The sequence below is a fragment of the Acanthopagrus latus genome, chromosome 23 (assembly GCF_904848185.1).
Source record: "Acanthopagrus latus isolate v.2019 chromosome 23, fAcaLat1.1, whole genome shotgun sequence".
NCBI classification, from domain to species: Eukaryota; Metazoa; Chordata; class Actinopteri; order Spariformes; family Sparidae; genus Acanthopagrus; species Acanthopagrus latus.
Window position 1 is genome coordinate 17732457 of NC_051061.1, and position 25919 is coordinate 17758375.

Here is a 25919-nt window from a genome sequence, read left to right on the forward strand (position 1 = left end):
CCAGAAAATGCAAATTAGTTGAAATATACGTTTGATCAATGAAATCTTTTATTCAAGTCAAAACGGGAGAAAACCTTATTCATGTGGTCGCACAGGTTCCAATACTGCACGGTGAACAAACCAGTTGTCATCCGGAAAATATCACATGCAGATTTTCCGTATTAGTTTGCATCCCACTGGTGGGAAACGGCTTTAATAGGGATATTTTCATACCCACAGTGTTTAAAGAGATGGATGAAGGATTAAGCCTCTTTTTTTCTAAATGGTGTATGTTTTGACAAGTGGTGCAAGGTAAGACGTTTCTCAAGGACTGCAGCGCTTCATTTGGCGCTCTTATCCAGTGTTAATTCCCTGTGAAATAAATCATGCAAATCCTCCGGCGCCAAACAAGCCGAGTAAATAGACAGTGGACTTGGCTTTGAAGACTCCTAAGTGAGGAATAAATACAAATGCAGAATGCTTTTTCATTAGGAGCAAAATTGTGGATTTCTCTGATTACCTGAGCATCAGTGATACATTGAGTCCAGTAAGCAATAAATAAGGTTACATGCACTCGCTCTACGAAAACACCGGCAGTGTAGGGATGGTATCAAACATACACGCTTCCCATTAGCGAGCCTAATGGTGCAATATAGGAGAGGCCTGTAACTAATGTGGCTGTCAAAGCTTCTGTAAAAAATCTCAAATACTTCGGCGCACCGTGTGACGGATCTACCGTGAAAAGGCTTCAGAGATTACCACCACCACCACCGGTCTCACTGCCCAACTGTGTCTCAGAGGAGGCAGAGGGACAAGGTGTGAAATGAGCTTTGGTTTTCACATCAGCACCACGGCCAGCAGGGTTCAGCTCTCTTCTAAGGGATACTTGATGTCCTGTGATTAAGCAACGTTACGGCTAAAAGTAAACGTCGGGCTGTAATCTGGTGCATGGGCATATGTTCAGTGGGCGTGGATCACGGCTGCGAATTGGCTCTGAATCCTCTCTCCCAGTAATGAGTTGCTTGTAGCAGAAAAAAAAGACATAAAGATGAAGTGGATGAGCCCGTTGGTTTTCTTAATTAAACAATCACTGATCTGCCTCTTTTGATTGCAGCAACGCACAGAACCACACGGTTTTCCCCTCAAGTCACTTAAAATGAAGGACGGCGGTGAAAAAGATAAAGAATAATTTAACCAAATTTGCCGGTCTCAGTTGTGTCTGATGTTTTTCATCGCACTGTGCTATAAATATATGTAGCCTCATTATGTTCCATTATGTTACAACAATGTAAAATCTGAACAACAGCGAGTGGAAAGACATGAAAATAAAATATTTATGCAGGTAGACGAGCAGCAGAGAGTTCATGTTCTCATGTGCTGCAGTTCTTTAACTGCTTAACAATAATTCAACACCATTACAGCTGGTTTTAAGACCAGACCTTAATGATCAGAGTAATGCAAAAACATATATTCTAGACCCAGTCCAAAAAAAAGACACATTACACAGTAATTTTAGACGATTATCTTTTTTTTTTCTTTTTCTCTCTTCCTTTCTTTCTTTCTTTTGTTTTTTTTTTTACAAAAGAAATAACCCCAGATTAAACAACAAAATAATAAATACAATAGATTATCTTATTTACCATGCTGGTATCCTCAAATGATGTCATTTGCTATTGTTAAGGAAAGCATAGAGTTTTTTTTTTTCCAAAATGGATTTCTGAGATAGAAAGTTTTATTGTGACTTTTGCTTCACTCTGCAGCAGTGAGCACAAAGCTGATGGAAATGACTGTAACAGTAATTCTCTCTTATTTGACTGCTGAGTTGAGGGGAAATGTACTTAACAACATGATTGTAGAGAGAGAAGATGGGGAAAAGAAAAGCTAGCTTGCTGTGAGCTAGCTTGCTGTGAGCTAGCTTGCGGCTAATGTACAGTCAGGAATTCTGGCTTCTTGGAGCAAATAATCCTGTGGTCAAACTCACGCAAGCTTGTAAGTCTTAGGTGGGTATGTTTCAGTAGCCGGGCTTCATTCAGCTGCTCCACCTCTTTGCCCAATTTTAGATTGGGAGTTGGGAGTCAGGCACTGCCAAAATGATGATGGCCGGAGCAACACACTTTGAGCTTCACAATGGCTTTTCGGAAACTCCTGGCTCAGTCCGCTATTTTTTACCCTCAGTATTTTGCACCTGCAGCCACTACCCAACACCGAGTGCAGTGTCAAACCGCGGCGTACACCTCTACATCACTGCAGCTAGGGTGAATATTTGAATCGCTGGAGTAGAGCAAAAAAAAAAAAAAAAAAAGCAAGATTTTCAGCTGGTGCTTGGTTGCTCTTTGGGGTCAATTTGTGCTATACTGAGCAGCAGAGACAGTTCTCTCCCCCTTTGAGCATTATTCGCAATGATAACTTGGTATAATATCTGAGCAAACTCTGAGCAGGGTGCACGGGAGTGTTAGGAAAGTACTCACACTCTCAGAGAGACAGATAAAGCGACAGTCAGACCTGACACTCCTCTTTAAGTCGGTGTGCAGACTCAGGGAATGGGATTTGCTGTAGTGTGTGAAGAGCACGTCTGAGTCTCCTCTCCCCCTCAGCTCCCTGTCTCCTGTGCCTCAGCCACGCTTTGAAGACAGGGTCCAAAAAAAAAAGTGTGTGTGTGCCTGCGTGTGTGTGCCTGCGTGTGTGTGTATTTTACTTTGCCCAGACATGCGTTGTCTTTATGCTCCCTGCACTATTATCTGTTTGTTTTCGTGAATATGCATGAAATGTCACGGGATGTTTGCCTTGTGTGCTCGTGCATGTGTATGTGCGCTGGTGTGCGTGTGTACAGTATGTGCGCATGTATTTGTGTGTGTGCGTGTGTGTGTGTGTGTGTGTGTGTGTGTGTGTGTGTGTGTGTGTGTGTGTGTGTGTGTGTGTGTGTGTGTGCATGAGCTAGAGGTGGCAGGGACGGGAGAAATGGAACGAGGAGCAGGGCGAGCTGCTTCCTGCTGGGGCTGCTGATTGTTTCTGCTCTTTGCTGATAAACAGCAGCTCTCCCTGCTGTCTAATCCTTCATACCAAGAGAGGCAGACAGATACACACACACACACACACACACACACACACACACACACACACACACACACACACACACACACACGGACTTCACTGTAACCAAACACACTTTTTAAAACACACATAACTAGAAAAGAAGGACCAACTTTCGATTTAATAGGTGCATTAATCTGTAAAAAGGCAATCCATTTATTTTCGTCTTGCATATGCACACAAAGAAACACACATTTGCTTATTCACACAAACACACACACACCCACACACGGGTGCACACACACGTACAGTATGCACAAACATACTGAGCGAGCGGGGATGATAAGAGCTGAGGTAATTGAGGAACAGACACATTTTTAAAGAACAACATTCGAGAAGATAGCAGAGGCACAAAACAAAGAGATGTTGTTCTCCGAGGCTAGACTCACATTTTGCTGTAGATTGCTTTTATGTTCTAAATTACACAGTCTGGCAAGTCGTCGCTCTCCCTCTCTTAAGTCCCACAACCTCTTTATCTTTCTCATAAACACCGAGACATAAAACCCACTGGAACATTTCTTACCGTTGAGTTAAAGCGCAGGTGGCAAATGTTGCAGGAGATAATCTGTTTCTTCTTGAGGGGCTGAGGGACGCCGAACGTGTGGTTGATCACCGCCTTCTGGACGGGGTCCATCTGAGAGACAGAGAACAGAGACCGGTCCAAACAACATTAGCCCCGTAGGATTTCATTTTCCCAAATGAGAGAATTCTGTGCAGCAGAGCAACTTCACCTCAGAGGCGAGGTGAGCTCGCCAAGATTCAATTTTCAGTGTGGCCATATTCTATAAAGAAGCCTCTGATACAATAGAAGACAGCGGGGCACCAAGTTCAAGTATCTCCAGTCACGGCAGGATCAAAAGTTAATAATTGCAGTTATTAGTGATGAATGTTATACTTTGATGTCAGTCCCTCAGAATCAGACGATCAATGTAACACCCGTGGTCCACTTATCTGTCTGATTAGACCTCTTCTCTTAATTCCTGATTCTTAAGGAAAGTTTTAAAGAAATGAGTCATGCATTTCGTAAACTCTGGTGCGTTGTTTTTCCCGTTGCTCGTGGGGGTCTGACCAGTCACGTCAGTAGTCTGACAAGCACAGCATGCACAAACTCTCCAAGGGAGGGGGCATAACAAAGAACGAATGACAATGAAACACTATAACCGATCAATATTAGTTTATGCCAAAGATTCAGGGATGATAAATTAACATCTCAGTATGCCTCCACACACCAGTCAAGTTGCTGATCCAGACCTGGTGTTGAATGATGCAGAATATTATGATGTCACAGTGAAGCTGACCTTTGACTATTCAGATGTCATAACTTGTATCATAATCACTGTGTGAGTATTCTCCAGTTATGACCAACAGTGTGTCTTGTGAGGTCACATTGAACTTGACCTCGGACCCTTCGGAGTGGTCCTTTAGTAAACGTGGACGTGTGTACCTAATTTGAAGAACAATGAACAATGGCGTTCACAATGACCTTTGACCTTTGGCCACCCAAATCTAATCAGTGCATCCTTGAGTCATAGTGGACATATGTACCAAATTTCACAACAATGACACTGGCTGACACTGAAGACACACTGGTGGACAACCTGAAAACATAATGCCTTCAACCACAGCTGTCACTGGCATTGAAAGCACAGTATGTGACTGACCTCTCTGACATCAATAGTTACTTTCGCTCCAGGCATCGAGCATCTTGACTATTGCAGTACGTCATATTGCTTCTATTCATGAAAGATAAAATGCAAAAGTGCATAAAGAGGCGCGTTGAGTTTCTTGTTATGACGCACACTATTCATCAAACTATACTACACGCCAGCTGATTCTCCTGTTCTATAAAGACACATCTTTGTGGCAATTCATATGAGCCAGTTTATACACAGACTCCACAGTAAGATGCCCTTCAAACACTCACGTTCTTTCTTTGCTCAACACATGATTGTTCCTCATGGTTTGTCAAAGCTGTTTCTATCCAGAACATCAACCAACTTCGAGCCAGTGCTTTTTATTGAACCATCTGGAAAATCCACGTGTTCTGCTGTCATTCCAATAAACGGTATTTTTCACCCCCAAACTGCTCTGAAATCATTTGTTGACAATGTCGATTCTTTGCACACAGCTATCAATGTAACACCCGCGGTCCACTCACAGGTGCCTCCACTTCTCTGCCTAATTAGACCTCTTCTCCGGACAGAGGAGGCGTGAAGACAATGCCACTGATTGACAACTTCCCCGTTCTTTAGTTGCACCTGCTGAGGTGTGATGACATTTTTACCTCGCTTATTTTTCACACTACACCAACTGTCATTTGTGTAGCACCAATTATCGCCGGTAATTGTGATAAATTATCTATTTGTTTATTCATCTATTTTATCTTTTTTCTTTCATGACAATGAGGAGCACTCTCTTTAATGTCTAACAGCATGATTTAGTTTGAGTCATATAAAAGCCCTCTCTGTGTTGCTCAGTGTTTGTGCTGCGCCGGCATCAGACCGCCGGCTCAGATCTTACACCTGTGTGATATTTAAGTCACCTGAACCGTGACTCTGTGAGCGCTGATGAAAATCTGAGCGGCTGAACTGTTTGCTGCTGGTTTTAGTGTCACTTTATCGTGCAGCTGAGTTCTTTCTGTGGCCGATTACCAACGTTCACTCTTTCAACACATCGCAGGCTTAAATAATGATAATGTCTGTTCCTGCTCTCACCACAACCAAAAACCAGAAACCCTTTTAAAATTTCTATTTAAATCCAGACCTTGAAGTTGCAACATGTATGTCCACCTATTGAATTCAAAAAAACAGGGAGCAGCATGTCACCAAGGTAACCGCTAACTGCTGTTAACAGCTGCCGTTAGCTAGTTAGCTCAGCTAGCCATGTAGTAATTGGTCTGGTTCAGTAGGTATGCAACTCAATACGTAGATGTCTTTCAAATAATGTCAGAACTCTTATTTCTTATTATTCTGATTTTTATTTTAGATATGTTTTTTTTTTTTTTTTTTAACTTTTTCTGGGGCTAAACTAAACTAAGTCTTACACATCACAGTGTGTAAGAATGTCAGTATCCCGCCACTGTTCAGCAGAACAGAGTAAAATATATCAGTGGGTGAACTCTCTTGTGTGTCTCTCATTAACCTCTTGACTCGACTATGAACCCAGTTTTAAGCTCACGGTTCTCTCTGTTCTTAACATGCCAGCTTTGTTGTTGCAAGCCTCGCTACAGCTCATATTTTTATGCAGTTAGAGTTCATTGTTATCTCTGAAATGTGACTGTGTAATACATTATGAATCATTGCAGCCCACGGGGAGGTGTTTCTGGAGAGGCTTTTGGGCAGACTAATTCAGTTTTAACCGTCTGTGAAAAGACTGCAGTGAGTCCCTGAACAGCAGACTATAAACAGCAGAGTGAAAGCCGAGGCTTCATTAGGAGGTCTGCATGCCACGATGACAGCTGATTTCATTGCGGCACCCTTCAGCATGGTATCGTATATAACAATCACCTTGGATCTCTCCCCGGGCTGGCACAGGGTCTGGCCCAGTCCGTTCCCATGCCTGCAGGGACTCAGGACGGCCTGGCAGAGCGCTGTTCTCACACTGACGCTCACTGGGTCCACTGCTGAAGCTCTCCGCTGCCCAGAGATCAAGGAGTGGTGGTGTACTGATGGCAGCGATGACGGCGCTCTGCCTTCCATTCTTATACACAAGCCCGAACAACATCGGATCCCTCCATCCCACACAAAGAGCAGTGGCATGTCGGAGGCAGCTGCCTCCTCCTTGAAGAGGGGAGTCCGTTTACCACAGATTCCTGAGGGCCAGGTGTGAGAGGGGATATAAACACACCTGACACTGAACCCTCCACGCTGGAGGTATATCTCTCCCTCAGGGCTTTCTTTGCCTTTGTTGCTTTATTTTGGCCTCTTCAACATGACTCAAAGCTACCTCTGGGAGCAACTGACATCTCCCTTCAGTGGCCGGAGCCCGACCACAGAAGCCTCGCTCTCCCACTCCTGCTGCCCTCTGTCCGCCTCAGCAGGGCAGGCTGCACACAGCTATTTGTTTTAAGACCTGAAGAATGTGCCCATTGTCTGTCCGCAGCCATCCTGAACCGACCGCTATAAATGCGTCTTTTGTCCGGGCCCTCCGTCCTCCCCCGCCATCCTGGTGCAGACAGAACTTATCCTGTGCCGGGCGGCTGAGTTCAGTGCAGGTAGAGAAAAAGAAGGAGAAAGAGACACGCAGGGAGACGAGGAGAGGGCGAGGAGGGGGGAGGATGTAAGAAGGGACACCAGGGGAACCGGAGGATATTTAGTTTGGGAGACAGGTGCATTCATCTTCCCCCCTGCACACGTCCGGCACAACGTGTGCCTTATCAGGGCTCAGAGAACCTGGGGCTCCCAGTTGAATGGACTTTGTGATTAATGCCACAGCTGTGCTGTCAGACTGTGTATTATGGAGGCTAATCATCTCCTCCTGGGACTGAAGCAACACTGATTTGATGTTATTTTCACAGTTATCATAATTTGTGCTTTCTGGTTGTGGTAGATTCTACATCCTACCGCGAGATGTATTCTGTTTAACAATAGCCGACTGAATAGCGTTTCCTGTGTGGTAGTTTGCTGCGTTAATATATAATCTACTTTCCATTTATATACCATATAACAGCTTTAATAATGATACTGATGTGACGACTACAGCGCCCAAAAATAAAACAGTACTTTAAAGGTTCAGTGTGAAGCAGTGTCAATCTAGCGACGAGATTGCAGGTTGCAACTGAGCACCTGTGCATGGTTTCAGTTGGTCCTCGGTCATGATAACCCCGCCCCCGGCCCCTGACGACAGCTGTGTCGGTGCCATTCTGGAACCAGTTTTTCAGAAAGACCTAGTTCCAGAGAAGGTGCTGGCTCTGAACCGCACACTGGACCTTTAAACTCACTAATTTGCTGTGAGCTGACACAGCCGTCACAGAGGCATGAAAAGAGCTGCGAGGCACCAGAGTTGGTTTGAGAATAGAAAGGATTTTCCTGTTAAAAAATAAGCTTAAACACAGACAAAACACTGACCAGAGACCTGCCCTGCGGCACCCACCGCTAATATAAATACATGCGGGTGTTAGAGGAATAAATGTCCTCCATGATGCCTTTGCTGCTCGGCATGCTGAATCCCTCCATAGGGCAATATGGGCGACCCTGAACCGAACGCAGCGGGCAGAGGAACAAATGAATACACCGTCCTCCTCACACAGCAGGCTGGAGACCCCCAGCATATACACTTACACATCATACAGTGCACGTTTATGTCTCATCCACCCCCTCACACATGTCCACCGCTGGAAGAAGCAGCAGGCCAGATGTCTGTGTGGCCCTTCCTCTCCTCCGTCTCTCTCATCCTACCTTTTTTCGCTTGGTTTGAAAAGGTGTTAAGTGCACGCTGGAGCCAAATCTCTGGCTTATGTTTCATTTACAGACCACAGAACTGGGGATGGGTTCACAGTGTGCAATGAGGGAAGTGAGCAGCCTCATACGTGCACACACACACACACACACACACACACACACACACACACAGAGTCTAAAACTAGTATCAAAGAACTCAGAAGTGCCAACACACACACGCACACAAACAGACAATGGGCAGAGAGCTGGTGAGTAAAGGATCAAAGATACAAGCTTTTAATTCCAAGCACACAGGCAACGTAAGCATCAGAGCCCAGGGCCTTCAAAACTGAACCGCTGGTTGCTGACCTTTGAAACAAATTAAAAAGGGTCTCATCGGCAGCAACGCTGATTCCGAGGTGACAGCTAGCCATTCTGAGAGGTGAAACAATACTGGAATAAAGATTAGCACCCCAAAACTGAGGTAAGGCTTCGGGAGTACGGCTCATATGAGTATTGGAGGCTACGGTCTGGCAGAATAGAGAGTCAGAGGAGATGAAGAATAATCTTTATTGGTCACACACAGTCAGACCACGTACAGAACTTTGAAACTTTGTTCCCTGGAATTAACGTCCCTGAGGAGCAGTGGGTAGCCACCGTACAGCACCCGGTACCAACTCCAGGTCTGTGCCAGTGCTTCAGCCAGGGACACTGACAGGACAATTAACCTAAAGTACATGCTTTGATGGCAGGGAAACTGGAGCAGCTCGAGAAATCCCACGTGAGCACGAGGAAATCATTCAAACTCCACACAAAAAGCCCCCTGACCCAGCCGGGAATTAAACCCAGGACACTTTTTGTTTCGAGATGACGGTGCATCTACTCACGGACAGGAAGCTAGCTAACTAAACCACCGTACAGCTCAGCAAAGGAGGGCACCATTAATGCTTACATCATGCTATTTCACAAGCGTGAGCCGCTCACCCACGACTAGATGCATGCTTGACAGTAGACTTCAGGACGAGAAGTATTATAATTTTTCATTTGTGCCGTAAAGCAGCAGTGCTGGCTCGGGCATGCAAGAGCTGACCAATCCAAGCTGATTGGGAATTCGTGAGGTGGGCCTTAAAGGGACAGGATCGTTTCAGACAGAGGGGGAATACAATGCTGCTTTAAATTCTACTGATTGAGCATTAAAGTGTGAAAACTTATTTTAGTAGTAACCCGACGAGAAATGATGAACCTGCAAATGAATGAGCACAATATGTCCCCTTCAAATTGCTCACTACAAGGTCTGTGGATTATCTTGAGTGACTCGGCCATGATCTCTGAGAAAGGCGCACTGCGGTTGAGCTCTCCAAAGACGAGCCGAGCACCACAGGCTCAAGTGGTCTCTCTTCCAGAACATTCAAAAGAACGCAGATATCTCTACAGCCTACAATCTCGATAAACAGCACAACAGCTGGGAGGAAGAACATCCATTAATATGTTTGCATGTTTTTCTTTTTATCAACACCACTGACTGAGTGATAGTTGTCTCACATTCCGGTACTACACTAACACTTTCATAGAGTATGGAAGAGGAAATGAGACATTTTGTTCTCAAGCTCAAAATAGCAGGTTAACAGTAAACAGTTAACTGTAAATTCACAAAAAAGATTTCTTTCCCCTCGCATGATATTTTCCGTTGGATCTAATTAGGCTATCCTGAGCTCAACTTGAGACCTTTATTGTAGCTGATGAAAGTCACAGATTAATTGGTTGCACTTTAATTCTCCTGCTCATCTAAATGATAGCGGGTGCCACAGAGCCACTGCACTCACCGTGTTGAAGTTGGGAAAGAGGCTGAGGGGAGAGGATCCATTGAGTCTGAAGGGCAGGAGGTGTTTGAGGTCGAGCTGAGGTTGCAGAGGCCGTCCCGGGACAGGGAGGGAAGCCAGAAGAGGGCTGCCCTGGGCTGACGTACCTGGACAACACACAGAGATAGATGTTGGAAGTTAAGAAACGACCGGGAAACATTAACATGAGGGACATTTTTGTATCAGGAGTGGAACTGCGCCAGTGGCTTCCGAAAAGGTCACACGCTGCGCTCAGAGGAGGCCCGACTTTGATTTATTTGATACCGGAGGCACTGTTACACCTCCATTTGACACCCAACACACACTGCACAACTCAAACGTGCGTGTATGAGCGTGTGTGACGGGCGCGCGCTTTTTTTTTTTAAATCTGGGGCAAGGTATGTTAGAATCTGCGTGTTTCTGTTTTCATACGGACAAAAGAGGCCGGTGTAGGTGTGTGTTTCGGGGGAGGGAAGGGCGGCTGCGTTGGAGACTTAATACTCCCATCACCCCAATTGCCCGAGCTGATCCCCCAAGGACACACACCTACCGTCATGTACATACACACACACGTACACACACAAACACATCATTTAATTACTGATTTATTGGCTGAGGAAAGGTGCCCGTGCGAGGGGAAGATGGGAGATATCGGATTTCAAATGGACCAGGGATGAAGAGATTTCTAATTTTCCGCTTGGCTGCGTTTCAGTGGACCGGTGCGCTCACCGGTGCGCAGGCACTTATCCCGGCACCAGGATCAATCATTGGTGTCAGCTGCAGGTCACCGCGGCCACCCCAAAGTACGCCTATCATGCGAGCCCCGGTGCCGCACACACACACACACACATACACCGTGAGGCCATCCGACTTGCGTGTGTGTGTGATAAGGCACACCACAGGCAGGAAAATAAAGAAAAGAAGCTGTAACTGACCTTGAAATACACCAGCAGCTTAGAAATAGAAATGATTTGCCAAAAAAATTGCTACTACTCAAGATAGGAGAGGGAGTGCAAGATCTCAGAGACAGATGGTGGGACACAAAAAGCAAAAGCTGAAGACAGAAACACTGTCTCGAAAATTGGTAATATTTTCATGGCTACGATCGCACAGCGTACGGTGCTTCCCTGTCTGTGAATCCGTCAGGGTGAAGTCTTCGAAAAGGAAGTGAATCAAAGACGCAGAAGGAAAAACAACAGGCTTGATAACCAAAGGCCTGTCGTTTAACCTTGAAACACTGTCCAGTGTCGCTCTGGATTAAACTATTGATTGTAATTACAGTTGTTAGTCAGGAAGCAGTGAAATGGTAAAGATTTGTCAGGTTGCGTAAATTTCCATGACGTGTAGCCTAGAGCATCTGAGCCTCCTTGTCTTGTCAGAGGAAAATGTCCGCCATACTTCTGTTACACTGGCTCTGGGACATCATTCTTTGAAAAGCTGCGCAGGTTGGATGAAATATGGAGTTAATCCACTTATTGCTCACCTAATGACCGCTCAAACACGGCAGCAAAAACATCACAGTCAACAAAACATCAGAAACCGATGTAATAAAGCGTAGCGATTCAACAGTTTGGAATATTGCAGTATTTATTTTCTTAGAATTATATTCAAGGTTGTGACGTGATGATGATCCTGCTCTGCGGCCTGTGTGAAGTACAGAACAGAGTGATAGATGGGGGCCCTCTCAGTAGTCTGGCCCATGGCTTTCTGCGGCTTGGCAGGAGTTGCAGCCATGACGCGGAGTGTGTGTGCGGTTGGTGTGTGTTTGTATGTGTGTGTATGTGTATGTGTGTGTGGGGGAAGCTGAAAGACTTGAAGCTCCGAGCATATGCTCCTCAGTGCTGGGCTCAAGCTTTGCCTTTGCCATGTGTGGGCTCTCCTCTGCTGTCTGTCTGACACCCAGCGTGAAGCAGCACAGGACGGACGCAGCCTACAGACACGTGGGCAGCAGCCGGCGGGGGATCGCTCACAACACACAGCACACAGAAAGAAAACGAGGAGAAGCTGAGTCTTCTCTTGGCTGGGCTATCAGAGGAAAGAGCTGGGCTTGCAGGGAGGACAGTTATCAGCTGATAGTGCTTCCCCACCTCTCTGTGGCTCCCTCGGCAGCTTATTAAATCAGGGGCTGGCTGTTTGCCTCCTTGGATGATAACACTGCCGCGGAAGCACAGCCCGAATCCAGGCATGTACGACAGCGAGCGAAGTGAGTGTGTGCGCTCGGCTCGGGTGTACGAGACAAGTATCACTGGCGCGCACACAAACGCATACAAACAGAACTGCCTACGCACCTCTGAAAACAAATAGCTCCCAGGGCGAGGGGGAAGTCAATATAACAGTCACATAAGATGCACCACGCGCAAACACACACAAAATCAAACAAGGTATAATTTCGCACTTGGCACATATTGTGTTTGATTCCAGTAGGCCTGCTCTTTAAAGCAACGTACAGTTTGGAGCATTCAAGCGCATTTTTTATTTTTTTTCCATCAAAAGAAGAGGACGGCTTATTTCAGCCTGCAGCCACTGATAACCTCCTTCTATCACACTGCGTCATTTTCCACTCATTTGATGTTGTGCACATATGTGTGTTTGCGTGTGATTCGGTGCACATATGTTTCTCTCTGTCCGGAGTCGTGCCTGCGCCAGGGCTCAGATGTATTCACGCCTCGCTTGTGGTCCGAGGTCCAGACAGCCACTGGCAGTCGAGTCGAGGCCTGAGACCAAATGTCCGGCCTCCTTCTCTTCCCCTCCCCGATGACTTTGCTAACGGATCCGACTGTCTCCGCCAGTCTTTCCCCAGGCGGGCCTCCTCCTCCTCCAGCCATCACAACAACGCATTCCTCCCTCTCATGACTCACTGGGCTTGGTTACACAACAGCCGGCGTCACATCGCATCTACTCGGATGTGAGTATGTCTGTGTGGTGCAGCCGAGCCACGGAATTCAAACATTGATTTTTCAATTATTTTCCACTTGCCCATCTAAGAAAATAATGGAGTCCAATGCACACAAGCAAACAGACTGACTCTTCCCTCCTCGTTCCTCTTCTGCTATAACAGAATTAGCCGCACAATCCTTTAGTCCTTTTACTGTTATTCTCTCGTCATCACTCCAGTGCTCCCTTAGGTTTTTGACAAATTGCCTTTTCTCACATCTAAATACCTCCACCCCACCCCCGTGCTCTGCACATCCCCGCTCGCTGCTGCCGAGCAGCACAGAGAGGAGAGAAGCAGAGGGTCGGGGAGGAGAGAAAACTGCCTTTCTATTTGTGGCCCAGTGTAATTATGTGGGATAGATGCTGGCACAGCAGGGTCTTGGAGTTGGGTGAGTGGATCTGCACCGTGTTTATCCTTTTGCCTGTTGCTGTCTGGCTTCCCTAAGACAGCCCACGACTTCACTTCACGGTGAACTTGAAACTTTAACTTAAAACGGGTGCCTTTTGACGACTGTCCTCCCACGAACAGCATCAGCATAAGTCGCTTGGGAAAGTGCCCCGAAACTGCGTACATTCAAGTGATAAAGCCTTTTATTAGCTGTAGTCAGACGAAGGAGTGAGTTGAGCTTATTAAAGATCAACACAGCCAGTGTTGGGAGGAGGTTTGGGGAAGGTTGAGTCAACAAAACTTCAGACTGGGCACAGGAGATGGTTAGTTGTTTCCTGTTTGCAACTCAAAAAGTCAACATTTCCAGCCATGACAGCGTCGGCTGGTAATGTTTTCTAGATGGGTGTCGTCCGACTCATTAGTATTTGAGAACTCATGTAATGATCTATTAATGCCCACAGAGTATTCATGTGTCGGAACAGGGTCTTACTGACAGGCTGGTGTGACCCCATCACACAATGGTCTCTGGTTATGGTGACATGAAAGCATGCATGAGCAGAAGCGGTGCCAGCCTGATGGGATTGCCAGTCAGCCTTCATTTTCCTGGGACATTTTGTGCCCAAAAGAACAGCGAAAGTGGGGTTTCACAGGGAACCAATACAACTGCTGATGGGGTCAATGTTTACTTCATATCAGCAAAAGTTCAGGTCAACCAGTATCTCTAGATCCCTCAACTATCATTCCCTTTACAGTCCGATTAGCAACTTGTTTTAGGTCCATAATACATTCAGGTTTATCTCTGTACCGCAATTTCCATGTGAATGGTGATACATTTCTTAACAAAACTAATCAAAAGCTAAATCACAGTCAGACAGTAGACAGTGGGGTCCAGGATTGCATTCTGGCCAATGCCTTGCATCTCTTTTGCTCTCCACATGGAGCGTTCACCTGCAGGCAACCAAAGCCTGCTCAGATATGACTGGCCAGCACAGCTGACTGCAAACTGTAACCAGAATGAAATCAGTGTGTTCTCCACAGTGATTTCTAACAGTTTCAGCATAGCACAGAAAAGTCATTCTGCCAATATCAGAAAACCCCTCTATGTGTCCTTCTGGAGTGAACGGACAAGTGACTTATTATCTGGAGTCGCCACTTTTTGGATTCTGGTCTTTGCTTCAAGTGGAAATAATACGTCGTTTCTGGAAGAGTTAAAAAAAATGTTCTCATAAAATAATCTTTTCTTTCCTTTTTACTAAACAGAGCCAAAAGTCACATCACCGTCTATGTAGCTCACTGATTGGCCCAAATAACTGGATTAGGCTCTGTTTCAAGCAGAGGTTTTCCAGAATTACAGTTTGCAGCACAAAGTGTGCCGACAAGGTTTATTCTCGCCTCATAAGGTTTGTTGTTCTTCGTCTGGGGTCCAGACTCCAGAATGGCCGACCTCTCTTTGTCACCATCCCTCGCCCACAGAGACTAAACACACAATGACACTGTACCGCTGCTGGTGATGCACCCGAGCGGACCCCCAAGGATACTTGTGACTTTGGCTGCGCTGCTTGTATAAAAGACAAAGGGCCGCTTGTTCAGGTAAAATAACACACAAGACCTCTGCTGCTGCCTCCAACAACCACAGCAGAGAGGGGAAACTAAGAGAAATCCTTTTCACTGTGCAGTTTCTGAAATCCTTTGAGTAAGCACGTTTTTAAGGAACGCACTAAAGATTGAGTTGACTTTGTCTCTGGCTCGTGTTCCTTTTTTTTTTTTTTTTTTGGGCCACTGATTATTGGATCAGTGGAGTAAGAGCTGCTGTCTTTGTTGATTTCTTCAGCATTTTAGTTCATTATGCAGCAAACTCTCTGCCGCTCAGCTGCGACTGCCTGCTGAGTAACAGTCGGACTGTCAGCTAGACCTTCGCCACGAGGCCTCTGATCTGATTATCCAGCTGTGATAATGAATATGTACACTTCTAAAACTTGAATGCATTGAATGGGAATTTGCGAGGGAAAATTGCTGACCAGTGAAATGATGAGCACTAAGTGCAGGCACAATACGAGCGTAATTACTCCGCGCCATGTGGATGGCTCTGTCTTCGGTTGCCAAGTACACATAATAAGCTCTCTTTTTGATGACGTTCGGCACAGTCTTCATAGCCCAGCGGTCCTGACACACACACAGACACACACTGAGAGTCATAACAGGATGCTGCTCATTGTGCATCTGCCACACTGTTGCCAGATAGTTTCACCATCCCCCAGCCGCCCCCCGCGAACCTTCCCAGCAGCCTCCGAATACGTGGCTGATGGGACTGGATCTGACACGGGAGGTAGAGCCGGCAACTCTCCAAATAAATATCGAACCGTAGCTTTTTGGTTACAATAACCCAACCAATGAAGCCTTTTTTTTTTTTTTTAAACCGAGGTATGAAATCACCCAAGACACGCCACGCATACAAATGTCTGTCTCCCACGCTCTGTGCCTGGAAACTGTAAATTGGCCTCATGGTGTATTAGAGACTCACAGCCATCTGAGGGCATGAAATGACATTGCACTGCCTCTGGATGTCCAAATGTACTCCACAGAGAGACAGAGAGAGAGAGAGAGAGAGAGAGAGAGAGAGAGAGAGAGAGCGAGAGACAAAAGAGGGAGGGAGAGGGGAAGTGACTCTCAACAGCCAATTAGCTTCCGCTTGATCAGGAGGTGGTGTGAGGGCCACCGTGGGAACCATTATAGCATGGACGGAGAACAGTAACCACAATCAGTTTTAATTAAAGACCGGCGCTTTTTTATTCCTCCCAATTCCTCCTTTCAACTCTATATTCCACTCCCCTCCTCAAGTATGATGATAATATGCAAACCTGAGTTTAAAGATGGGATGTTAGGGGACTGATGGTTGGATGAAGCAGAGCAGAGATGCTGACGGGACAATTTGATTGGTTCAGTTGCATGAAACAGTCAAGAATGATTATGTTTCTCCCTCCAGCTGCAGATATGACCTCATTGTGATGCACAGAGCGTTATTCTAAACACGAAAACCTGGAAAATGGCCAAATTAACGCATTACTCTAATCCCCGCTTTTGCTTTCAGAGTTGACCTTTGAAGAATTTTATGTGTGAGAGCCACTTTTCTGTTTCGGTGAGAGAAAACCATTCTGGATGGCATGCAATTTGAACGTTTTCTACAAAGAAGCCTCTCATTTTGTCCCCTGCTTCCTCTCTCATCTGTCATTTCCTCACCTTACCTTTAAAAGCCTCTATAGTTGTTTATTTGAGTTAAGTTTCCGCTCTTTTTTTTTTTCTGGGTCACTCGGCATGTCGCGTTGGCTGCGCCACGCTTGCATGTGTGTGTACTGGGGTGTGTAAGTTGGTGACTGCGTGTGCAGCTCATGACGATTTGTATTCCAGGGTGTGTGTGTGCAGCGGGCGGATGCAGCTTCGTTGTGTATATGTGCGCTGAATATATCTGAGAGAAACAGAGCTCCAACTTCATGCCCTGTTTGATGTCCTATACGTTGGCTTGTCCTCACACGTTTATATACATGATGAATGTGTTGCCAGAGATCTTTCCGGCAGAGATCATGGACATTGCGAAGATTTTCATACGAGGATTGTATCAAATCTCAGCACCTCCTTTTCCTATTTTAACATAATCTGTACTTTTAAAAAAACCTCTCCTGTGTAGTTCTGCCCTCCTTTCTCCTGCTTTCCCCTGGATTGCAGGAGGTGGCAGACTGCTCCATGTGGCCCGATTATATGCAAGGCTAAGCACAGTTTGACCTGCGACTGAAAATAGAGCGCTCTCAGGAAGGGGGATGACTTCAGACATTTTCTTTCACGTGCGCTCACACACCAAATCCACTGGATTTTTTGTTTTTACCTTCCTGTCAACCCTTGAAAAAAAACCTCCAGTTGGCTCATGTAAAGTTTCACCAGTAGGGTTTTTAGGCGCTTCATTAATCACAGAACACAAAGTGAAAAAAAGAAGAATATAGTGAGATGAGTGTGCAGGAGAGTTATAAGCAGATTTAGACCTCAGGCAGCTCAGTGCGGACGAGGGTGTGCAGAGGCTAATTTACAGCCTATAAATAAAATATGACCTGACATTGGAGTTTAAATACAATCAATAAGCAGCCTGTGGCTTCAAACAACAAGGTGAGGGTTCAAATTCAATTATGAGAGGAACATGCAAAAGGAGAGGTGAGGACAGGATGACCCTGAATGACTAAAATTTGTCTGTTTTCTTCTTATCATAATGTTTTTTGACATTATAAGATGGGAGATATTTTTAAAGGGGACCTATTATGCTTGTTTTTTTTTTCAAGTTCCCTTTAGTGTATCAGATGTTGTCTTTGCATGTGAAAACTCCTCTCTCCCGCGGAAAAAAACTACTCCTGAAACGCCTCATCAGTAGTCCCGCCGCAAATCCCGTGACTCTGTGACATCACACTTCATCACAATGTCACACATTTGCATCATTTATGCATCATGTAAACTAGTAGTAATTCTAGTAGTAACCCAAACTGAGCATAATATATCTCCTTTAAGGTCGCTGGCCTGAATGAATGATTTCCAAATTAAATATTTCAGCAGTACATTTAGATCGACTGTAGAGAGTCAGCGTTGGTAACAGGACCTCGCCGCGATGCCTCTTCTCCCAGGGAGTGTCTATAATGTGTTCTGTCAGGCAAGCAGTGAGCAGTGCGTCGCTACAGAACCCAACCTGAGCAGAGACGAGGCCCATCTGTCAAGCTGAGACGATAAGCCCGGAGCCATCCAGAAACAAATTGCTCAGCTTCCCCACTGTGGAGCCCTATGAGGCAGCGGGGGCTATGGGCGGGCAACAGAGATGCCACTGTTTCCTGATGCTACACAGGGGAAAAAAAAAAAAAAAACAAGAGGTGGAGAAGGAAAATATCAAACACATTAATCTATGCAGATGGTGCCTATGGCCAGTCATCTGCAGCTGTGCACGGAACTTCAATGAGACGATAAACAGCAAATATAAAATCTCAAAAGAAACATCAGTTTTTGTTTTTTGGGCTTTCGAGCCTGAGGGGTGAGCAGTTTCAATAAGTCACCCACACTTTTCCTAATCTCCTCCCTTCGCTTTACAGAGATAATGACAGCTGTTGGACCTCTCTCCTCTGGGGTAATAGCTAAATAAACTTTTATAAGAGACTCTTTCAAAAAGGTGGGAAATGATCAGAGGAGAATGTGACAAACATCTGTCATCTGTTCTCAGTTTTCATTATCATCGGCGGCATTACCATCGTGCGGTGGCGTGTCAAAAACAAATCCAAACTAATTCAAAGCGACGCCGTGCCCACACATATGTAAAAAAACAAAACAAAAAAAAGACCCAGGTCTAAAAACTCTGCAGGATTGACAGGAACTCAGATGAGGTTCATATCCCCCAGCAAATTGAGTCATTTGCGAAAGTGGCATTAAGTACGACATCGTTTTTTACATGAATAAATATCAGGCTGGTCAACCAAGCGTCACACAGCCATCATGCCAACTGTGACAACTCATTACAAAATGATTAGATATGGTGTGCGAGCCCCGCGACGTGGATCCTCGAGGAAGGAGGAGTGCGGCGTGCGTGAGAAAGTAAGCGCAGGACAAGAGGACGCGTTCTAATTTTAACTCCTCAGCTGATGAGATGAGAAGAAGAGCGAGAGATGAAAAAACTTGCAGAGGCAGACAGAAAGGTGGTTAGGAGGCTGTGACGAATGCGAAATGAAAATCAAGTTGTAGCAGTGTTGAACACAGCGGAGCCATCCTCGACTGAATTTCTCATCAGAGACGAACAATGTCTCACAACACACACTCACACACACACAGGAGAAAAGCTCTTTACAATTGATGATCATTTACACAGCTATTCTCTCAGATTCTTAGGTATCGCAGACGAGAACCTTCCCTTTATTTATTTAAACGACACCAGCAAACTGCTCACAGAGTAAATTGCACTGTACATTACTTGTGCATTATTACATTCATTGTTATGCAAAAGATCTCATGCTAAGCGAGTTGTTTTTGCAGTGAGCCAGTAAATTGCCTTTTTTTTCCCTTGCCATCAGATGGCCTGCTGATCATCCACTCCCCATTCCACCTGAATTTGTTTTCCCACAAAATGTCTCTTTCCTCACTCATTCTGCCTTCACAGGTTCTTTGTTTCAGACTTTTCTTGTAACACACCTAATTTGAATTCTGCTTTCAGGCATGTGTCGACGGCCAATTAAAACTCCTAATGGAAATGTGTGCTGGCTATAAAAAGCAGAGCTTTCCAGTTCTTTTTAAGTCTTCGCTGTCGGGCCAGAAATTTTTTTGTCCTCCATTCGAACACAAGGCAGGGTATTCAGACACAGCTCTTATATGATCTATTATTATATTTTATACAGAGCAACAACAATCAGCTGATTAAATGATTAGTTGCTGACCATTAGATTAATCTCAAACTGTTTTGATAGCCAATTTTTTTAAAAAGAGACTTCATTCATTTAGCCAGAGTGTTAAATATGTTCTTGTGTATGTAAAAGGTATTCGCACCAACAGAAGCTCCCCTCTCCCACAGAATACACCGCTCCTTAAACGCCTCGTCAGTAGCCCCGCCTTTAAATCTCTGACTTCATGACATCACACTAGATTACCATATCACACATTTGCATAATTTTTGCCTAGTGGCTATTTTGACATGTAAGATCTGTTTTAGCACAGCTGCTCTGTTTTTGTTAGTGGTGCTGACTCAGGCCTGTGTGAGCTGACCAATCAGAGCAGACTGGGTACTCGGTAGGGGGGTCTTAAAGAGACAGGAGCAAAAAGAGACAGAGGGGCAATACAGGGTTGCAGCACTGGACAGTTTGAGAAAAATGATGTGCTTTTTGAGCACTTAAGATTGTAAATGTATTCTTGTGGTATCCCTTAATAAAATGTAATACACGAAAATGTGCTTGATATGTCTCCTTTAAGAATAAAAAGGTAAAAATTCTCTGAATGTGAATATTTTCTGGTTTCTTCATTCATCTGCGACAGTAATCAGAATATCTTTGGGTTGTGAACAAAACAAGACATTTGAGGACATCACCTTGGGCTTTGGGAAACATCTTTTTTTTTTTTTTTTTTTTTAACCAATCAAAGAGACTCTCCTGACAAAAATCAAGAAAAAAATGATTGCCTCAAAATCACAGAGTGAAGTTGCAGATAAGTTTAAGTCGTTCAAACTTAGCTTGCAATCAGTTTCCTGTTATTTTTGAAGTCATCTTTTAAAATTTAGACTGATATCTTATAAACCAAACTACTAATCGATTAATTGAGAAAATAACCGACACATTTATCAACAACCCCGCGACCCTGCAGAGGATTAAGCGGCGTACATATAATGTGTACAGATGATGGATGGATGGATGGATTTATCAACAATAAAATAATCCTTAGCTGCAGACTACAGACCACGACTGACTGATATAATAAAAGTCCTCCAGCTGTGAAAGTTAGCACAGTGGTAATGTACATACAAAGAAAACATACACAGAAGAAGGTCAAGATAAAAAGATAATTCTCATCATCTACATTCAATCAGGGACTTTATTGGAAGACTCTGAACCTGAAGTGTCTGTGCTAAGGTCGGCTGGAAGACGTGCCAATGTTAAAAACCAATTACCCTAAGGTTGCTTTTTAAAATGCCCTCACTCTCAATCAGCAGCGTCCTCGGAAAATGAATGAGCTAATTTTGCCCAACCTGGGCTGTAATTGTTTCAAATCAGCCTCATGCCTCAGCGTCACTGCCAGAATAATTGCTCGTGAGCGTGAAGATTAATCTACGGCAGCACATCTGTGGGACTTAATTTACGGGTCGCGGTGCCATGCCTTGTGGATCCATTAGACTCATTTGGTTTTCAATCCTGTGCAGCATATGCAGCTAAACAAAGGTGGAGTTATGGTGGGGAGTTGTCAGGAAACAAGCAAACACAATGCACAAACTGCTCAATATTTGTACACAGCCGCATGCGCTTAGTTTCCAGCACTTCTGTCAATACATGCATACAGTAGATAGCGAGCCGTGTAAACAGATGCGGCGCGACCTGTGCTCGTGAACTGCATGTGATCCGTGTGTGAGTTCTATTTCTAATCACATCTAAACACCTGCTAATAGAGGAGAGGAGTCAGTTCCAGACACAGTCAACACATTTTTGCAAAAGGAGGAAAAGTGTCATCATTCGCCAAATGTTGGCCTCCAATCAGCAGCGGCTGAGGAATCAGCATCAGGACTGTGAGCCACTTTCAGGCTGAGAGAGGACGGGCCGTTCGACAAGCTCTCTGAAGAGGAACAGCTGCAAGCTGCAAATTGGGAAGCCTTTGTGAGAAGCTGCTCCGTCCTTTGTTGTCGTCTTCCTCCTCTCCTCAAAGTGCTGGCATGCAGATGTCTCCTCTCATTCCTCATGTGTAATTACAAAGATGGGAGAACGCCATAAAGGGATGATTCTTCATATGAGGCATTGTACTGCAGGCGGCACACCCGAGCCAGGCAGCCGGCGCGTTTTTAAATAGGAAAACTTCACAGCAAAGGATTTAACGCCTCACGCTACTGCCTCGCTTCCTCGTGCTCCCAAACCCTCACCAACACGACGCACAAGACACGATAATGTGGTTGAGAAACAATCAATGTGACCACCCACAGTGGTGTAACATAGCCTCAACTTTAGCCTCGGGGCCCTTCAGCTCTGCCCGGGTGCAGAGAAGAGACATGAGGCCGAGCAGATAAGGATTCTTATCAGAGCCAGCGCAGGTGTTTGGAGGAGCGAGGCCATAACAGGATTCCTAAGTTGCTATTGGTGGCAGGATTTCACTTCACGTGAAGAGAGTGAGAAAAGAAGTGCAGAGGGATGGATGGGTGCGGGTGGGGATGGCGAGCTGTGCATATGCGTGTGTGTGTGTGGTGGCGTGTGAGCTGGTGGCCAGGGTGTTATAATTGTGAATCCCCTCAGAGTGCAGCGGTACAGCGCCTCTTAGACACCTGCTGGTGTGGCGATAAGGAGTGAAAAGCAATCACTCCAGCTACCCAGCAGCCTCAACCGGCTTCTCAACCTGCTGCTTGGGTTTTTTCCCTCCAATATAACTGGCTCTCTGTTATAGGTCAGGCTCCCCCTGCGGACTGTTACCTTGGGGAGGGGATGATGGGAAACAGGAGAGGAGCGAGGAGAAGGAAATAAGGCCGAGGGGAGACTCACTCGTAACGGTTAGCCCAGTTAAGAGCGCACGCGGTCCGACTGTATCGACACAATCCTGCTACAAATCCACAGCAGAGTGTGTGTGTGTGTGTGTGTGTGTGTGTGTGGCAGAAGTTTCTCGTGCCTCCACAGGCTGCCATTTCAAAACTAACTTTCCCACCCGCAGAGGTCAAGGACACGCGGTCTGGCTCCGAACGGGTCCTCAGACTCTCCGGAGAGCGTTTCTCATTAGTGTGATTCCAGCTGAGGATTATAATGCGAATCCTTGGGATAAATCTTTGCTCGTCACGGAGAGACCATCAGCTGTTGCAGTCAACCAGCGCCGACTCCTGAATTATTCATTTTCTGTTTACAGCAGGCGACAGGTGCGTGACCTCTGTGATGAGAGCCCAGGGCGTCTGGGAGAAGTGGTGACAAGGGAGAAGGGGTTGGGGGAGGCGCTCGGGGAGGGGAGGTGGAGGAGGAGGAGGGGGGGGGCGACTCGGAGGAAACTGCCAATTTGTCATACTCAGGAGCACGGTAAGGTTTCAGGGTGCTTCTGCTTTTCATGCTTTTTAATTCAGCGGCAGACTTTTAGGAACGGCTGCATGGGAGGTTCTTGAATGGAGAGCGGAGGATGCAGTTGCCAAGTTTTTTAGTTTTGGGTGGGCGGGGGGGAAACAAGTAGTAAGGTGAAATTACTGTTCCCCCAAATGTGAAGAGTGAAACTCAGGGCGGCAAGGGGGGCTGGGGAGGTCTGCCAAGCCTGAGCTGCACGCCGTCTGAGTGGCATTTACTGTAACCTTTCCCCTGGCTTTTAATAACCAGCGCAGAAACAGCAGAAACACGGATCACTGCGATTCACGGGGGAGCACTGCAGATTGCAAACGCACCCCATCGCTCGCGGACACACAGAGCCCGTAAACACTACGAGGTCGAAAACAGAAAACCGTGTTTCAGCACTGTGGAAACGTAAACATCAGAATGAGAGAGAGAGCCGGCCCTTAAATATATGGCCTTAACATAATATCGCAGTATTTTTGGGCAATATTTTTCATTTGACAATATTTATGAGTAGATTTTAAAATCTCTTCATGGCACTTCATAAATGTTGGGCGACAAAATCAAACATCACAATATATTTAGTTAGATATATTGTGATGTTTGATTTTGTCGCCCCACATTTTTTTGTACTTGTAGTAATCGTCAGTGATATAGTTAAAGTGGGTAAAAGGAAGTATCAGATCTGGTAAGTTCAGAAGTGACATCCCTTTACTGTAATTCAGCCCTTAAAAGGGGCAACTGGCAAGATATGGCCAAGAATTTTGGTTACATTTTTAAAAAAAAATTAACTAAAATTATCAACAGAAGAAACAACAGTGCTGACAAGTCAAATATATATATATATATATATATATATATATATATATATATATATATATATATATATATATATATATATATATATATATATATATATATATATATATATATATATATATAGTGTTGCAAAGATCTCAAGATATACAACATTCAGCGACATCTTGCAATTTCATCATTTGCAAAACCTTTTCATAAAACTGTCCACAGCTCCCATGCCCACTCTAGCCTGTCAAGTTATATACCCATCAAGTTATTCATTCGTCCAGTTGGCTCACGTGCACCACCATGCACAGGCTGCCAGTCCGACAAACAAACAACCACAGAAAGTGTTACTTTACCGTCTACTTGTTTGCTGCAATCATAATGTTCACAATCTCATAAATTAAAAGTAAACAAAATAAACTCGAGCAGAAACTTATTTTCCTGACTAAACAGGAACATACAACATCCACTGTCTGTGAATTCTTCTGTTGTTGAAGTAAGACCAGCTTTATTGCTTCTAACTCAAAAAAAGAACAGCAGGGAGATAAGGTGCTCGCCATTTATTCTCCATTAATCTATGCAGGATGATTTATAATTACCTTATTTCAGTTCGTCTTAACTACAAAGGATGTCCACAAAAGAAAAAAAAGATGAGTCCTATTTGTGGTGCAATAAAATATTTTTTTCTTAAATAAATGTTGTGATTGCAGTGTTTATTGATGTTTTGCCATCTGAAGAGTTTAAAGTGTATTTTGATGTTTAATCGGGCTAAATTGCACAACATATTTATTTTGATATTACATTGTGATATTACATTTTTATCGTCATCGTCCAATGCCTAATTGTCTTGTTAAGTCATTCTAAAACACACTTCTTTCAAACTCAACATTAAAACTAAATAAAAATCACAAAATCCACAATCAAAGTTGCATAACTGTATGATAATGAGGTCTTTAAAACCAGACAGTTATGCCATATCACGCTATAACAATATCAGTAAATCACAGCTGATATACTGACTCCTACCAAGATAACATATCCATATATTGCCTGGTCTATGTATAAGAGCACAAATGAGACGTAGTAGCAGAGAGGTATAAAAGAGGACATCAAAAGCAAAAGAAACAGGGAGAAACTGATAAATAGACATGCTAGAGGCTGGAACTAGGCGGATGTTGTCAAAAAACACAGGCACCCCGTCGGGTTTGTTTAGTTTAACACCAAAGAGATTCCAAAGTGAATCACAGGAATTCAATCTGGTTCACTCAGCCTGAACAATAGTCTCTGACACCTGATAGCTCGAGAATAAGCCTCCCATTTATGCACACATATTGATGTGGACATCTGCATGAACAGACACACACACACACACACACACACACACACACAGACACAGACACAGACACAGACACACACACACACACACACACACACACACACACACACAAGAATGCATGCAAAAGCAAACAGGCGCACACGCTCAGAGTGATGCATGGGTTTCACCTTCAGGCAACTGGGGGGAAGAGATAGACATTTCTCCCCTTCGGCCAACTCCTGCTTCAGACAAAATAACAAACGGCTGAATGATATAGTGAGCTGTCCCCTCTGGTTGCGATGTGGGAATGGAACCACAGCTCTGAGACAGCAGCTACAAATGGCCCGTCTCTATGAGCGCTCTCTCTTTCTCTCTCTCTCTCAGCCGTGCATCCACGGAGACCTTGGCAGATCTCAAAGACAG

The 25919-nt window shown here is 44.9% G+C and overlaps 1 protein-coding gene across 6 annotated transcripts in view; it reads right to left on the bottom strand.

Moving 5' to 3' along the window:
• The window catches only part of znf385c (zinc finger protein 385C), a 154521-nt gene that overhangs the window by 15516 nt on the left and 113086 nt on the right, over positions 1-25919 (bottom strand). For all 6 annotated transcript variants that reach the window (XM_037087874.1, XM_037087873.1, XM_037087875.1 and 3 more), the window contains 2 exons: positions 10271-10413; positions 3593-3703 (listed from right to left, as the gene is read on the bottom strand). In XM_037087874.1, the coding sequence (XP_036943769.1) occupies positions 3593-3703; positions 10271-10413 (254 nt within the window). The remainder of the gene's footprint in view (positions 1-3592; positions 3704-10270; positions 10414-25919) is intronic.